This window comes from Setaria italica, chromosome VII (assembly GCF_000263155.2).
Source record: "Setaria italica strain Yugu1 chromosome VII, Setaria_italica_v2.0, whole genome shotgun sequence".
Classification (NCBI taxonomy): Eukaryota; Viridiplantae; Streptophyta; class Magnoliopsida; order Poales; family Poaceae; genus Setaria; species Setaria italica.
In genome coordinates, this window is record NC_028456.1 from 25,364,324 (window position 1) to 25,381,453 (window position 17,130).

Genomic DNA, 17,130 nt, shown 5'->3' on the forward strand with positions numbered 1-17,130 from the left:
ATAAAGATTTATGAGTTCTTGTTGCAACAAAGCTATGACTCCCCTGTCCCCTCAAAGCTTGGTCACTATAGAATGGAAAAATAGCATCATTTAAGCAACCGGCAAAATGGGACAATGTCATCCACAATGCTGCTGACCGGCCTGGCGTCCCGTACGACGATGCTCCCTCGTCCTCGCCTGGCATCACCTCTGGCGCCGCACCATTAGACGCCCTTGCGCCGCCTGCCGGCCCGTTGACCTGCCAGGCTCCCAGGCCTGAAGCTGCATCGAGTGGCGCGTATCTCCACCGCCTCCCGGTGCGTGCCCCGCTCGCCGCGCGATGTCGGCGGTGGCCTCCACGCAGACGCGCTCCCGCTCCACCTCCATCGACCGCTCCGCGCCCGCGCCCACGGCGTGCTCCGGTCTCGCCACCACCGTGTCCGCGGCCGTCACGTTGACGTCCGCGCCACCCGCCGCGTCTCGGTAGCCGCATGCCACTCCGATCAGAGTCGTCTCGCCTCCGTGGCGTCATCCGCTCTTGGAACAGCCAAGGACTGCAAGAAGCGTAGCTCCTCGTCCGCGTAGAGCTCGCCGGCGGCGACCGAAGCGGCGCGGCCGTCGTCGTCAATTCGGCTCTCGTAGCGGCCGGACCTTACGGCGCTAATGCCAACTCCAGCATGGAGGCAAGCAATACGAACACGCGCCTCCTGCACGACGACGGAGAGCAGCCCGCCGATGCACTGTGCGAACACGTCCTTGATGACCGCCTCGTCCTCCATGAACGAGAACGTCCCGCCCGTCGCCTCCCTCGCCTCGGCAACGACGTGCATCGCCGCCGCGTCGTGGTTGTTGCCGAAGCCGAACGTGTGGATTGGCGCGGACCAGTCGCCGGTGTCGGCGCGCGCGAAGGGCGCGAAGGATGGCGGCACGAGAGCCCCGTAGTTGGGCCCGGCCGCCGCCCTGCGCCTGCCGTGGCACGGTGTACGTGTCCTGGCCGTCGGAGAGGAGAATGACGCTGGAGACGGCGTTCCTTTGGCGGCGCTCGTCGAGCACCTTGGCGGCTTTGCGGATCCCCTCCGCGATATCGGTGCCGCCGCGCGCGGCGAGGGACGCCACGGCCCTCGTGGTGGGACCCTTCCCTGTGTCCGACATGCGCGGGAGCCTGGTGCTCCGCGCCGTGTCCGAGAAGGACACGACGCAGAGGCAGTCGTGGGGGCCGAGGTTGTCGATGACGAACCCCACATGGCCTGCTTCAGCAGCGCGAGCTTTGCCCCCCTCATGCTGCCGCTGACGTCGAGCACCGTCACGAGGTCCAGAGGCGCGCGTGGCGCGTCCCCGCCCGCCCGTTCGTGGCTTCGCCGCCGATCATCCCTGGAGCCCTGACGTGCACGAGAACGTCTAAGTTGTCGTGAGATGAGTTCCTGGCGATAGCAGAGCACTCTGTGTGCGTCTTCACGACCAATGTTCCACTGGATACAGAAACTTCGAGCCTATTCGCTTCAGCTTATTGAGCCGGCTTATCAGTCACCAAATAGTGTTTTTCTCTCATAACAAATCAGCCGTTTCAGCTTTTCAGCCGGATTATAAGCTGAAGCGAACAGACTCAATATCGGCGGCCGTCGTGGACAGGGCTGCCATCTCCACCTGCTAGTCGTCGTCGAACACTTGTGGCTCCGCGAGAAGGAATGGTCGCTGGACCGCATGGTGTTGGATCGGCTGCCACCAAGCCTGCTGTGGACTACCGCCATGGTATGTAGCGGCTGCTCTGGTGGCGTCAGTAACGGCGTCTGTGTCGGGCGCACGAAGGGCAGCTCCGCCACGGCGCGTTGCAGAGCGGGCAGACGAAGTGGCCGTGCGCCACGCTCGCGGACTCCATGGCGCAGAAGGATTCGCGGTCAGATATCACCGCTTCCTCCGGGAGCAGATGAGCGCCGATCTTTTTGAGCGGGGAGATTTCTGGGTCAAATGGGTGGGGCTATGCACTTCCGGTGGGGGAGGAGGACGGCCCAGGCGGCGGCGGCAGCGGCAGCCGGCGTCGGAGGAGCGGGAGCCGGGAGGAGACCCGATCTGAACCAGGGGGCTATATTAAAATATTAGGGGTCATTTTGCAAATAATCGGATCGCGACCAATAGTCGCGAACCAAAGTAGGGGGTTAAAATAGTAAGGGGGTATTTTGCAAATAATCGGATCGCGATCGATAATCGCAATCCAATCCAGGGGGTCTTGTGCAAAGTTTGCGATCTGATCCTCCTCCGCGGCTCGTCGGAACTTCGCCTCAAGCCGCGCGTCCCTTCCCTTGGGTCAGTTGGGTGCTTCTTCTACCTCTTGCTCTTGCCTGTCTCGCGTCAGCCCTTGATATCGTGGATCAAAGGGTTTTCGGATCCCCCAAGGTTTGGTCGGTGTCCTGGCGGACAGGAAACGCCGTCTCTGAACCTGACGCCGCACGCGCGGGGTTCGCAGAAGCGGCGCGTACGTGGAGATGCACCGGAAGTGGAACGTGGGGGAGCACTCGGCCATGAAGATGGCCTGCGCATCGCCTGACGCCCCATGCCGCCGAAGCATAAGCCATATGGCGCAAGGATTGCTCTGCAATCGAGCGAAGTATACGCATTCAAATTTCGAATGACTTGTTTCCACGATGAACAGGGACTCGAATCGTCCGAAGTCACCAGGAAATTGGCACTAAGTTATCTCAAAAGCAAAATGGTCAGGATTCCGGAAAAAGAAAAGTTAATCCCCAATCTGCGTTCTACCACCACCTCCTACTTCTGGATCAAATTTCAGATGGGAGAATTGCAGAATTGCTTCACCTGATCATGACCTTCCATCTCTGTGGGAAGCTCTGGCCTGTGGGAAACTGGGAATGGATATGAGCAACATAGCGAGCCAGCAGTGGTAGTATTTATATTAACAGAGAGCGAGGTGTATGCTTCGTCCAGAACGCAATGCCAGGATGCAGGATGTATTCGTTGCTAAGAAAGGGATGATTAAGATTTACTTGGTAAAAATGGGTATCCTTTTCCTTGATAACAAGTGAATTTAGGGTTCCTATATGACTTCCGTGTGCTGAATAAGCAACGTGGCTTTAAAACCCATTAAATCCAAATTAGAAGATTCAACATTGTGTATCAGATTCAACATTTTAGCATATCAGATTCAACATTTGCAAAATACTTGATTCAACATTTTATAAAAGATACATCAACATTTCGGAACACAAATTTCAACATCTTGAAAAAACATATTCAACATTTTCTAAACCTACATCAACATTTTTTTAAGAAAATATCCATGTTCCTTTTTCTCCGGTGCTAGCAGGGCAGCAGCCGGGGAGGTCTGACGGCACGCGGCGGTGGGGTTGGTGGGTGCGGGCCAGTGCGGCGGCGCTGGCGGGTGCGGCAGCGACGCGTGGCCCGGTGGAGACAACGGCGGGGGTCGGGGGCGGGGGCGGCGGCGGCATAGCTAGGAAGAAGCTGGGATTGAGGAAGATAGGCACATCCAATGGGAGGAATTGCTTTGCACAAATCGAAGCCATATAGATAAATGGCTACCGGAAGCCAGATAGGAATAGTGGCGAATTTATCACTTATCAGCCCAACAACACTCACGGCAAATAATCTATCTGATGAAAGCCCAAGCCCACTTCCCGGTGCCTCCCAACCCAAAACTATTGGACCAAAATAGCCTGTAGCCAAATTTGGGCGAAGCACTACGGTATGGTGGGAAGTGGGGGATGGACCAGCGGAGGGATTTAGGCAGTGCACCCAAAGCAGACAGGAAGTCTTCTCGTCACCTCTTAGGGTTTGTTTGGATCCCCAGAGCTAAATTTTGAGCTAAACTTTTAGCTCTTGGGATCCAAACATGTGGGCAAAAAGTGGCAAAGAGCTAAAATTTGGACTAAAAATTTTAGCTTCCAAAGAGACCCTAAAAGGGGCTAAAAGTGTTCCTCCCCACCATTTTCCGCCCTCTGCCCCCCTTCCTCTCTCTCCTCCGCCTCCCACCCGCCGACACCCTCCCGTCCATCGCCGCCCGCCCCTACCCACCGGCCTCCCTCGCCGCCCGACACCGTCACCACCCGTCCCCTCCCTCACGCAGATATCTGTCGACGCTGGCCCCCAGATCTCGCCGCAGCGGGCAGCGGTGAGTCCGCGGGAGACCCCGGCCTCCGCCGCAGTCGCCGGCGACAACGATGACAGCGCCGCCACCTCCTCCTCCGCCTCCAACAGCCACCTCCTCCTCCGCCTCCACCTCGCCCCCGCCGCTGCCTCCTCCACCGCCTCCACCTCGACCTCGCCACCGCCGGCCTCGATGCCGCCGGTCGCCGGATCTGGGGGCCGCGGCCGCCGACAGGAGGGAGGACGACGAGGACAAGCTCACCGCCCCTCTCGCTGCCCGATCTCACTGGAGGTGATGCCAGCAGCCTCCCGCCCGGCCCCACCGCCTTCGCCGTCGCTGCCCCTTTCCCTCGCCCGACTCTCGCCGCCGGCCGAGGAGAGGGCCGCGGCTGGAGGAGCGAGTGGACGAGGGAGCGCATAATGATGAAGGCTAGAGAGGGGTGGAGTGGGGTCACTAATGAAGGGGCAAATCAGTCATTGTTTGATGAGAGACTAAAGTTTAGTTCATGGATCCAAACATCCCAGTAGAACTAAAGTTTAGAAGCTAAATTTTAGGAGCTAAAATTGCAAGAACTAGTGATCCAAACACCACCTTAGTCCCAGGACAAATTTGATCGCAACGATCTCGGGGGACGGAGGGAGTCACACACCACACACACCCTCGCACTGCACACCTTCGCCGTCGCCGGCACACCACTCGCCCAAGTTCACGACCTCACTGTTGATATGCCCGCGCTCGAACGGTTGACGCGCCGTCCTCTCTGCCTGCGCTTTCACTCGATCGATGTGCGAGCGGCGAGAGGATCGGAGCATGCAGGCTCGCCGCCGGTCGTCGTCGTCGTTTCGTCGTCTAGGGCCGTGTAGGCTGTTAGTACCAAGTACTAGTAGGACTGTAGCCATAGGGGTGGCTAAACAAGGGGACAATCTGGGTCCAATCTAAACCGTCGCCAGGGATGCGTTGCGTGTGAACTGATCAGACACATGCAATGCTGTACTGTGCAGTCGTTGCAGTATCCAACACGGGATCCTGCAGGCGGCGGCTGCTGCTGCGCTGCATGCCGTCAGCGTCGAAAGATCTGCTCCCTGTGTAGGGCGCCTGCCACTGGCCAGGCCATCATTTCCAAATTTCTATTTGCTATCAGGCTATGGACGCAGGTCATCAAGTCTACGAGTCAAACCTATAGTAAATGAGCTGCATACGCTCCAAGCTACCTTAGCTTTATACACCAAGGCCATGCTTAGTTCCCTAAAATCCCAACTTTGACACTATGCAAAAAAAAGATTTCCCATCACATCAAACTTGCGGTACATGCATGGAGTACTGAATGTAGACAAAATCAAAAACTAATTGCACAGTTTTGTTGTACTTTGCGAGACGAATCTTTTGAGCCTAATTAGTCAATATTTGGACAATAATTCATAAATACAAACGAAATGCTACAGTTGCGCTACAGTAATTTTGGTTGTCCAAAGTTGGGCAACTAAACAAGGCCCAAGCAAGGTCATTCTTAGGACATGATTGAATACCTTTGCTAAACTTTAGCAGCTAAAAGTTGCTAAACTGTAGTTGCTAAACTTTAACCATGGCTATTTGGATCCATGAGCTAAACAACATTTAATGAGATGGAGAAAGACATATTTACCCCTAATCATTGCTACCCCTCTCTTCTCTCCCTCCTCCCAGGCTGCTTCACTCCCGCTAGAAGTCCGAGACGCTTGGCACCATCTTGCTCCTGGCACCATTTCCTTCATGCCGCCATCTTCCAGCACGGAACGGTCCCGGAGCGCGACTCCGCCAGCGGGGCAAGGGGGGTTCTCGACGTCGAGCGCCCGGCCCGCCGCCTCTGGATCCGCTGCTGTCGCCGGCCGCGGGGACGAGGGTGGGGCACAGCCTCCAGCGCCTGACGCGGAGGAAGGGGAGGGGCTGCTAGCACGCAGATTTGAGGCCGTCGGTGCAGAGGAAGGGGATTCGAGGCCACCGACGCGGAGAAAGCTGAGGGGCCGCCGGCGCATAGATGGAGGAAGGGGATTCGAGGTCGCCGGCGCGCAGATGGAGGAAGGGGATTCAAGGCCGCCGGCGCGGAGGAAGGGGCATGCCGTTGACGAGGGGGGAGAGAGAGAATGGTGCGCACCAGACAAGCAATAATGAGGGGAATGGGTGTCCAGCCCCAAGTTTGACAAGGTTTAGCAACCAAAAAGTTGCTAAATGGCTAAACTTTAGCAACCATAGTTTAGCAAAGTTTAGCAAGGGTGTTTAGTAAAATTGTTGCTAAACTTTAGCAATAATGAAACAAAAGTTTTACAAGTATTAAATTGTATGTTATATCAACAGACTTGATAATGTCATTATGACAGGAAAGAAGGAGAAGTCTCATACTTCGGTCACCGACCGACTTTAGAAGAGTTTTATCTTTTGATATATTTAGTGGGAGTAATCTTTCTTAACATATTTTGTCCCGTAGAAAAGCAATGTTTTGACAGATTTTGTTTAAATGAGTAAGAGACACACTCATGTGACAATGCCTTAGCACGATATATTTTTTTGTGAGTTGAGCGTAGCTCTGCTGTTACGGTGGAATCCGGCCCTCTAAGATCTCGTATTCTCGATCCTACGAATACATGCACGTAACCCTATTGCTATGATCACCTCCGAAAGATCGAACCGTCAAATCCTCGAGATTGACGAAGTCACCGTTGGCGCCTCACTGTCGACGGGCACGTCGCCAACCACTAAAAAAATAGTGCTGGTTAAATCCTTAAAATACGAGCATCAATGCCAAGTTGAGGATTCGGACCCTGGTGGGCACATTTCAACACAAGGAACCTTACTAGCTAAGCTACACTTTGTTCGCATATTATATATTCTTTTGCTAGTTCCCAAGCAACGTCTTTTGGGAAAAAACATAATGCGACTTTCCCTTGCCTAGCCGGTATATTGTTTTAGTGGTTTTTACTATTGTTGAATAAGCTGCAAAATTTAGGGAAAAAGAAGGCAAGGAGTAGGAGGAAAATGAAGGAAGAAGGAAGCCACGATCATTGTATTCCCACATAAGAATTTTGACTGCTTTATGAAAATAACAATAATATTTAGGATATCGCATTGTTAGGTAATTTAATGTGGTAGATATTAATGCTTTTCTCTACCCAGTTAGTCAAATTTATGCTTGTTTGACGACTTAGGATAAATTAGAAATCCTTATATTCTAGGATTGGTGGACTACAAACTTGAGAGTGCTGCAAAGGGTAAAAAAACAAAGAGCATAGTTGGGCACGAGTAAATGGCCAGTTGTTTACTCACAGCACAGTTTGCTCAATTTGGAGCCAGTACGATCTTGAAGAGTCAAGTGCGTTACACTCTACACGCACTGCCTACGCCTAGAGCCCTAGACAACTATAGACCCGTAGAGCTGTAATCTGTGATGCGCTCTGCAAATCTTCATCGTTATTCGTTTTGCTCCCTAGTTTGCTTGTGCTTTTATGGTATGGCCATTGACCAATGTTTACCTCTTCCCTGATCGCTGGCCAGCTGGCAGCTGAAACGCTGAAATGTCAGCATTCCAATCTTTTGCCGGCTGCAAGCTCTGCCGCAAAATCTTTCACAGTTTCGTCCCACCCAAGACCTGCATCGCTGCCATTATCTTCACTCAGTTTAATTCAGTTAAAGAATCTGAGTCAACCATTTCCTTCAAAGGCCCTATACAGATTCAGATACACTCCAAGGTGAGCACTTCTCCAGCATTTCCATCACTTCCCCTGTTCCCCACTCCCCCTGCCAGTGCCATAGGCTCAAGTCAAGGGAAAGGACTCAGGAGACCATGCTGGCAATGGCAATGGCAGCTCAGCGTCAGCTCACACGCCATGATGTCACGAGAGCGACGGCAGCATGCAGCGCACGGAAGATTTCCCTCGGAACTCGCCCAGCTCCAAGATCCGCCCATGCCAGCGGAGCCAGGCGGTGCAGACTGCAGAGCGCCAGAGCTCGCCGCTAACGTACGCGGTGCGCCTGCAGCAGCCAAGCGGGGCGCAGGACACAGCAACAACCATAAATGGGTCCCCCAAATCGGTGCAAGAAGGCCGAAGTCAATGGCGTGCAGCCGTGGAGCTATTCTCCTTTCTCCGACGGGATAGACTGGGGGGAGAGAGGTACTCTGGCATGGATGAGGATGACAGCATCAGCAGAGCGTGATGCACGACAGATGACACCCGGAAAAGCCTAGGCAGGCTGCAGGCAAGCAGGGTTGGCTTCCATGCCGATACCGGTGCCTCCGGGCCTGCGTGGAGCTAATAGAGCCTTGTTTAGTTGCTAAAATAGGGGAATTACTGTGCCGGCACTGTAGCACACTGTAGCGTTTCATTTGTATTTGTGAATTATTATCCAAACATTGACTAATTAGGCTCAAAAGATTCGTCTCGCAAAGTATAACAAAAGTGTGCAATTAGTTTTTTAATTTTATCTACATTTAGTACTCCATGCATGTACCGCAAGTTTTATGTGATGGGGAATCTTCTTTTTGCATAGTGCCAAAGTTGGGAGTTAGGGCTGAAGTAAACAAGGGCTAGGTTAGGGCTCGAGCTCCAGACTTCTGCTGCAGTTCCAGCTGAAACTCTACGTTTGGTTAAAAACGGTTCCACTCTTGTAACATTAGAGGAGCTGGTTTGGTCAAAAACGATTCCACTCCTGGAACATTAGAGGAGCTGGAGATATTTTATACGAAGAAGTGGGAGCTAAAAAAATAACTCCTCTGGCTCCTTCTTATTTTAGGAGGAGCTGAATCCTACCAAACTGTCTCATAGAAGACGTGCTATGGGACAGAGTAGTATGTTGTGCTATCATTGCTACCGTGGTCATAAAAATTATATTTTATTTTTTAAGAAAATATTTCCACTGCCTCAACGCATATTGTTGGAGACGCTCTCTCTCCTGGGCACACTGATTTATGATTTACCTCTGCCATCCACATTGGTCTCACACAAGCATTCTGGTCAACCCAAACCAGTACTCTAGGAGTAAACCTCGTCAGGAGGGAGTATCATTTTTGTATCTAGGAGATTTGTCCCTACAGGGTGTAGAGGATAAATTTAGACTCCTTTTACTGATTAACGTGCTTGCTTCTTTTTTCCGGCCTCATATCTCTCGGTCATATCATGAGATTGGCAAAGTTATATTTTCGGTAACAAAATACGCTAATGGCCTAAGTAAACGATCAATTAATCCCGTAAGTTGCGCCAATCAAAACTTTACGTAGTGTATTGTAACGATTAGTATATGCTATTTTTCTCATTTCTTTTAAATTACCATAAAAGTCCTAAAATCCCTTATCAATAGAGACAGAGGGAGCAGTTTTCTAAACTTTTTTTTTTACATGTCTTCTTATTTAAGAAGCAAGGATTATGGTGTTGCGTATCATTGTCCTGAATAAGTTCCTTTTTGTTGACGTGGGTACAAATCAGTTTGGAGGAAGTACAGTGTTTGTAGCTGTACATGTATACGCGAGTAAAGGAAGCACTCGTGAGGTTACTGCTGTACCGAGCCCTATTAAGTGAAGAGTTGATGGTGCATGGACGCCAGAACCGATACACGCACGTACTAGTACGTATCCAAATCCAAGTAGTGAAGATGCACTACAGTTATACAGTACAGTGTCATCTCGGTTTGGAAGTAAATGGTGGCACAAATCAGCCCTTCAATGGTGTTAATGACGGGAAGATGCATGGAGATACAGCACATAAATAACTACCTAGGTACTACTCCAGCGTACGCGTACCGTGATTGCCGAGATTTGTGAGCTTAATAACGTGCCATCAATGTATCACGGCGGTGTACATCGTATCCTCACGTGCTGTAGTTTGTCTTCGAGCCTTCGCTGGATGGCTGTACTCCATCGATCAGTCGCTCTGTACAGTCCATACTCCATACTGAACTGTGAACTGGCCAGTACAACATTTATACGGAGAGAGAGAATAGAGGGAGTATGCTGCAATGCAACGCATTGAAGAGGAAAGATCCGGTGCGTGCCGACGCTGCTCGCCAATGGCCATGGCAGCGACAAAAGATTTCTTCGTTTCGGGGCGGGCCGCCTCGCCTCGCCTCGCCTCTGGGATATGCATGCGCCGCGCCAGCTTTTGCCCGGCCCGGCCGGCCGTGCCGGATGCCACCGCCCCCCGGATCCACTGCGCCGGACCGCCCGCTGGCGCGTCGCGCTTTACCCTCTGGGATGGATAGGGCAGCACTGGATCCGGCCGTACCCGATCAGCCGAGACCCCTGGCCCCGCGCGCGATATCTCTCGGTCGCCGCACCGCCGCTGCGTCGTGATCTCCTGGTATCTTCCTTTGGCTCGCCTCCCCGCCTCGGCTTCGGCTCCTCCTCTGTGTCTCTTACAATCTCTCTAGCTAGCCCCCACCTCCCAACCGTCCTGTGTGACGGCTGGCCTACTGGCCTCGCCTCGCCTCGCCTTTATATAACCGCACCCCGCCGAAGGGCTCTGACGTGCTCACATCGATCGGTGTCCTAGTGCCATCATACTCAGTCCAGAGGCCATTTTGAGGAGAGATCCTAGGTAGCGGTGCTCGATCGGCAGAGAGGTAGAGGAAAGGGAGTGCCTGAGAGGGAGGAGATGGCGAGCTGCAAGGGTCTCGGCGGGGAGGGGAGCGCGGCGGCGCCGCACGTCCTCGCGGTGGACGACAGCTCGGTCGACCGCGCCGTCATCGCCAGCATCCTCAGGAGCTCGCGGTTCCGCGGTGAGTCATTAGTCTCCTGGAAATGCTGCTGCTTCTGTCTTCTCTGTTGTGGTTTTTGTTGTGTAACCTGAAGGCTTCGAGTTCTGCATGCAGTGACGGCCGTGGACAGCGGGAAGAGGGCGCTGGAGCTGCTGGGCTCGGTACAGAACTGAATCTCTTCCTCATTCTGTTTCAGATTCCACTTCTTTCTATGGGTTTTTCATGAGAAGATAACGTGTTGTTGGGTTGCAGGAGCCCAATGTGAGCATGATCATCACGGACTACTGGATGCCGGAGATGACTGGGTACGAGCTCCTCAAGAAGGTCAAGGTGCGTACGCGCATGGTTGAGCCGCATTTCTTTTCTTCCGATTTCAGCATCCGCAGTATATCGTCATAGATGCAGATCACTGAATGGCTTTCCTGCATGCAGGAGTCGTCCAGGCTGAAGGAGATCCCCGTGGTGATCATGTCCTCAGAGAACGTCCCAACCAGGATCAACAGGTTAGCATCATATGCCCAAGCACTGAAGCCATTCATGTCTGTTGGTTTAGTCCCTATATTCTTTTCTGCTGCTTGTTGACATGCTTTTGGTGGCGATGGTTTTGTCAGGTGCCTGGAGGAAGGCGCCGAGGATTTCCTGCTGAAGCCCGTCCGCCCCTCCGACGTGTCGCGCCTCTGCAGCCGCGTCCTCCGGTGAGCACGGCGACGGCGGCACGGCGCGTCCCGGCATGCGTGCTCGGAGTCTTTTGGGGTGGGGGCATATGGAGTGGTAGTAGCAGTAGCGTTCCAAGTAGTAGCAGTACAAGTTGTTAGATATGGCCTGGTGCCGTTTGTGTATGTTGCTCCCCTCGATCTCTTGCTTCTCTTAGCCTTTTGTCGTGCCAGTAGAACTCGCAGAATTCAGGCAACACATCTTGCCAGTAATGTTCTGTAACCCTGCATGTTCAGCTAATCAGTTAGGTAAAGAAAATAGTTGTGTTCCCTGCAAGTTTTCAGTTGGCTTGAGTTCATACGGTAAAGCCGTAACTTTGCATTGGTTCATGTGTCGGCAACGGCACGTTATGCCCGCTTCGTTTACATTGAAAGCAGCAGTCGAGAAGATGTTGTACAGCAACTTTCTAGCACAGCACACATTCAAGCATGTACTGATACCGATCTCAAGTGACGTGCTTGCACACGTACTATGGGACGGTGGGAGGTGGGGCTGCGGGAGTAAACTAGCAAGATCTGCATCCGCTGCTGAAGGAATAGGATATCAGATTGTACTTTTGGGTGGCACAGTGAGTTCCAAGGGCTTTTTGGTTAGTACTTGGAGGGTAGTACTGCAGTGTATGTCCTGTGCTCATTATGGTCACGGTTGCAGATTAACTGTCGGTTCAATTTTGGGTTTGAAAACTTTTACATTTCTCGCCTCCTGAAGATGCGAGGTAAAAGAACGTAATCTTAAAACAGCGTACAGCTGCTAAGGAAGCTAACTGTTCTTTTTGAAGAGGAGTCACCTGACGTTGTGCTCTTTTTTATCTGCTCTGGGGTTCATTTTCAACCAAGCAGTGCGAAACTTCCTAGCGTTTTCCTTCGAAAAAAACTTCCTAGCGTTAACCTTTCTTTTTTTTTTGAAAAACTTTAATCAAACCTTTCTAGCAGTGAGAGTAGGCTTCGACTGTTCAACTTTCTTTGGCTTAGTTTCAACAACCTATTATGAATAGCAAACTTTTGAATTTGTGACGCACCTATTCTGAATAGTAGGTTCTACACTGACGTCTGGCCCATCTACTTCCACAAAACAAAAGTACATTGCTGGCCTCGTATGGCCTACCTTGGCCCAGTGACTGGAAGAAACTGTCCCTTTCTCCGGCCTGCTAGGGGAAGTGCTCGTGTCCGGGTGAATTGAAATAATCGATCACTCAACTTTAGTCTTCAGACCTCCTCTCAAAAAAAAAAAAACTTTAGACCTACCATCATTGTTGAACTTGAGAGTTCATTTATCTTGTTTCAAAAATAGAAACAAAATAAAGAGTGTGTTTGATCTTTGATGATGTGATGCAATTGAATTTTGCACTACAATCGCGAAGTAATACTCTTTCTGTTAGCTACTACTAGCTCTTTACATTTACAAACTAGCACCAGTCACGTTGCACAAAGTCGCCATCGATCGGACAAACAGAACGCAGCTCATGGTGACATGAACGCCGAAACAAATCCGTCAAATTTTCTGGAGTTTTGTTCCTGACAAATCATTTCTTTCTTGAAAAACAAAAGGGAGAAAAAGTTCCTTTTTCAAAAAAGAAGAGAAAAAAAAAAAGGCTAGAACAGCCAAAACTCAAAAACCTAAACCCTTCCGCGCACCGCCGACTGCCGTCTGTCCCTCACGCACACCATGGCCTTCGCCGCCTCCCCATCCCTCTCCTCCCTCACTTCCTCCACATCCTCCGCCGCCGGCGCCGCCGCATCCGCGGCCTCCTCTTCGACCTCTTCTTGCAACGCCTTTCACGCGCCGAGGCCCCTCCACCTCTCGCTCAAGCCCGTCTCCCCGCAACCCAAGCCCCAGTCGCTCTCCTGCTCCGCGCCGCACGTCCCCTGCGCCGCCGCCGGCGACGGATCGGGCACCGGGAACCGCGGGGATGGCTCCGGAGGGAACGGCGGCAAGGATGGAGGAGGCGGCGGGGCCGGCGAGGATGACGACGACTACGAGGAGGCCGAGTTCGGCCCGCTGCTCGGCTTCGACGAGGTGCTGCGCCTCGCCGCGGCGCGCGGCGTTGCGCTCCCGGGCGACATGATGGAGGCGGCTAAGGACGCCGGCATCCGCGAAGTCTTGTTGCTCCGCTACTTCGATCTGCAGGTACTCGAATTGCAGGGGATTTGTGTACGGAAGGTGTGAGCGTGGCCGTTTTTCCTCATTCCTTTCGATGTTGATCTGTGCAGGCTGCGCCGTGGCCGCTGGGCGCGATGATCCGGGCCTTCTCGATGCTCCGCAACCGGATGCTTGCGGACCCGTCGTTCCTCTTCAAAGTTGGAACAGAGGTGGGTGTGATTGCTTAGTTATTTCTTAAGTGATCGGATTATGAGGGGTTTCAGTTTCAGTTACAGTTCTGTAGTTGCTTAATTGAGTTTTGGTTTTGGTGCAGATTGTAATTGACTCTTGCTGCGCCACATTCGCGGAGGTGCAGAAGAGGGGAAAGGATTTCTGGGCAGAGTTTGAGCTGTATGCTGCTGATCTTTTGGTCGGGGTGGCTGTTGATATTGCGCTCGTGGGGCTATTGGCTCCTTATGTGAGATTCGGGAAGCCATCTGCTTCGACAGGGCTCTTGGGAAGGTTCAACAGGATGGCTGTGTCTTTGCCAAGCAGGTGAAATTTCATTTCAGTTGTTTTCTTTGGATATTGGTAGCAACACCATGAGAACGGCTTGAATTTGAAAGTCTGTTCAATTTGTATTATATTGTTCTCATGACCACTTCTTGATCTAATAAAGTGAAGGTGATGGTGTAGATGTGGCAAATCAACAGTAGTGTATTAGAGCTTGACTTCAAACATTCTCCTGTATGATACTATGATTTTGAAACTGCAGCGTTTTTGAAGCTGAAAGGCCAGGCAGCAGGTTTACAGTTCAGCAAAGAATTGGAACGTATTTTTACAAGGTAACCAATCTTACATGGGAAGGTTGCTCTAAATTTGGAGCTATAGTTGATGTTTAGCTCTAATTGCTGGACCACTATTCTGTTGTTTGGACAGTCTTTAAAACATGTCTGTTTGAATTGCAGGGTGTCCTGTATGGCTCAGTTGGATTTGTCTGTGGTATAATTGGTCAAGGGATTGCTAACATGATAATGACTGCCAAGAGGTAATGGCCAATTGTTATTAGTGCTTCTGCCCGTCAAATTCCAGAATATTGTTATGCAATTGGACGACTAATTTCATAGTTTGCTTCTGAATTTATTGGTTGCTGATCCTATTGAACTAGTGTATTTTGTTTCCATATACAGTTTATTTTTTCTTATTGATATCAATCTATCATGTTTATATGTTTTGTTCTCTCCGTAACTAATGTCGGTTAATGTATTATCTGATCCTCCCCCCTCCCCCCTACTTTGACTTGTGTGCTGATGCTTGTTCCTTGTTCAGGAGTGTAAAAAAATCAGATGAAGATATTCCTGTTCCACCTCTCGTTAAAAGTGCTGCACTTTGGGGTATGCTTATCATCTGTTGCCTTTTATTATCACATTTACCTGGTCTGAGATACATTTTTCGTGATTGCAAATAGCTAAGTATTGGTTTGATGTCTACTGAGACAGTGAGACATCAAGATGCAGCAGGGCATATTTCAGTGTTGAATGCTTGGCACTTTGCTAATCTTACTAATATTGTCATCATTGTTCATATAACTATATTGGATCAGATGATCTCAGAAATGAAAGTTCATTTTAGTTATGTTGCACATCTTCTGGTACCTTTGCTTATGCTACTTTTATGCAGCTAACTGTGTCATTTGTGTGTTCAGCTAGGATATAATTTATGTTGTTCCTATTCAACTGACAAACTGTGTTGGCATGTAGGTGTGTTCCTTGCTGTATCATCTAACACGCGCTACCAGATTATCAATGGTCTGGAGCGGGTAGTGGAAGCATCGCCTGTCGCAAAGCGCGTTCCACCTGTTGCTATGGCTTTCACCATTGGTGTTCGTTTTGCCAACAATATCTATGGTGGAATGCAGTTTGTGGACTGGGCTCGCTGGAGTGGTGTTCAGTAATGGTGGGTACTCTTAGCTGTTGCAGTCACCAAAACATCATTAGGTTTAGGTGGTGGAGCTTTGTTGTTTGTTTCCTTAGATTTCATGATAAGTAGTGGGGGCTGGAGCTCTGTGAAAGTTAGGAACTATTGCTTGGAGAAACCAGGAAGCGCATCACATCATTTGGTTGGCATGCATGAACTGAAAACAAGAAATCCATTTCTATTGCTGTTGGGGGCAAATGTTGTAGTGTGCGTTCGAAATTGATCATCTGCACTTTTGCCAGACTGAATGAATAAAGGCGACCTGAATTACCCCTAGATCTCTGTCTTGTGTTGTTAAGCTCTAAGCTGAATTCTTGCGGCTGCAGCACCAGTTACTCTAAGCTGCTGTAGCTTTGATGGCTAGCGGCTGCTGCCGCCAGCTGCAGCAATCTTTGCCGATCAGGTGCTTCAGTGTCAATTCTTCACGGAGATGTCAAGTGCATGAACATACTTTTGAATGAAAGCTAGACGGTAAAGGTCTCAGATTTTGGTGCGTCGAGGTCGATCCCAATTGATCAGACCCATCTAGTCACAGCCGTGCAAGGAACATTCGGATACTTGGACCCGGAATGCTACCACACTGGCCAACTCAACGAGAAGAGCGACGTTTACAGCTTTGGAGTGATACTTCTCGAGCTATTAGTAAGGAAGAAGCCAATCTTTGAGAATGAGAACGGCGAGAAGCAGAACCTGTCGAACTATTTCCTATGGGCGATAGGTGAAAGGCCCCTCGAGGAGATAGTGGACGACCAGATTCTAGGGGAAGCAAGCGAGGAAGCGATCGAGGGCACAGCTCGGCTGGCACAGGAGTGCCTCAGCCTGACGCGAGGGGAGCGGCCTACCATGAAAGAAGTGGAGATGAGGCTGCAGATGCTGAGGACCAGCCACGCCGTTGCTCCAAGGTCGAGGATGGACGAGGCGGTCCGTCCTCAAATCAACGGGATTATTGGTGCTGTTCTGGTGGCTGCTGGTCACCACGGCTCACGGCAGTACAGCCTAGAGCAGGAGTTGTAGATTAATTGCTGGCAGTGCGTCTCGCTGCTGTGTGCATTTTCTAAATAAATTGCTTGTCGTGCCGCTATAATTTTGTACCGCAAACCTCATACAGAGGAACATGTACCCCCTTCAAAACATTTTCGAGCAAGTATCCTCTTCAGAACTGATATGATCAGGAACAGGATACGGCTGCCGGAGTGTAATCTGTGGATGCTAATTGGTAATTGCTACATGTCTTGGATTGAAAAGAATGGAAATGATCATCTGGACCATAGCTTGATTTCCGTTGCCCTACCCCTACTTGGGCAGGCTTTTGTAAATGCTACTCAGGGTGTCTGGATACTAGGTGCTAAACTTTAGCAGTGTCACATCGGATGTTCGGACTAAATATGAGCTAATTATAAAAATAATTGCAGAACCTGAGCTAATTCGCGAAACGAATCCATTAATCCATCATTAGTAAATAGTTACCATAGCACCATGTTATCAAGTCATGGACTAATTACACTTAATAGATTCGTCTTGCGAATTAGACTCTGCAATTAGTTTTG

At 50.8% G+C, this 17,130-nt stretch overlaps 3 protein-coding genes and 1 pseudogene across 3 annotated transcripts; all 4 read left to right on the top strand.

Annotated features, from left to right (window-relative positions):
* The first annotated feature begins 656 nt into the window (after positions 1-656).
* LOC101781966 lies at positions 657-1,391 on the top strand (annotated as a pseudogene).
* A 9,059-nt stretch (positions 1,392-10,450) lies between these two features.
* On the top strand, positions 10,451-11,799 carry LOC101771557 (two-component response regulator ORR5). Its single transcript, XM_004976224.2, has 5 exons — positions 10,451-10,834; positions 10,928-10,974; positions 11,066-11,143; positions 11,246-11,316; positions 11,425-11,799. The coding sequence occupies exons 1-5, from the start codon at positions 10,711-10,713 to the stop codon at positions 11,510-11,512; spliced, it is 408 nt and encodes a 135-aa protein (XP_004976281.1). The 5' UTR covers positions 10,451-10,710; the 3' UTR covers positions 11,513-11,799.
* A 1,343-nt stretch (positions 11,800-13,142) lies between these two features.
* Positions 13,143-15,859, top strand: LOC101771956 (protein RETICULATA-RELATED 1, chloroplastic). Its single transcript, XM_004976225.2, has 7 exons — positions 13,143-13,654; positions 13,738-13,836; positions 13,941-14,161; positions 14,382-14,451; positions 14,575-14,654; positions 14,936-15,000; positions 15,367-15,859. The coding sequence occupies exons 1-7, from the start codon at positions 13,193-13,195 to the stop codon at positions 15,558-15,560; spliced, it is 1,191 nt and encodes a 396-aa protein (XP_004976282.1). The 5' UTR covers positions 13,143-13,192; the 3' UTR covers positions 15,561-15,859.
* A 154-nt stretch (positions 15,860-16,013) lies between these two features.
* Positions 16,014-16,597, top strand: LOC101782369 (putative wall-associated receptor kinase-like 16). Its single transcript, XM_004978085.1, has 2 exons — positions 16,014-16,020; positions 16,068-16,597. Exons 1-2 carry the CDS (start codon positions 16,014-16,016, stop codon positions 16,595-16,597), a joined length of 537 nt encoding a protein of 178 aa, XP_004978142.1.
* The last annotated feature ends 533 nt before the right edge of the window (positions 16,598-17,130 follow it).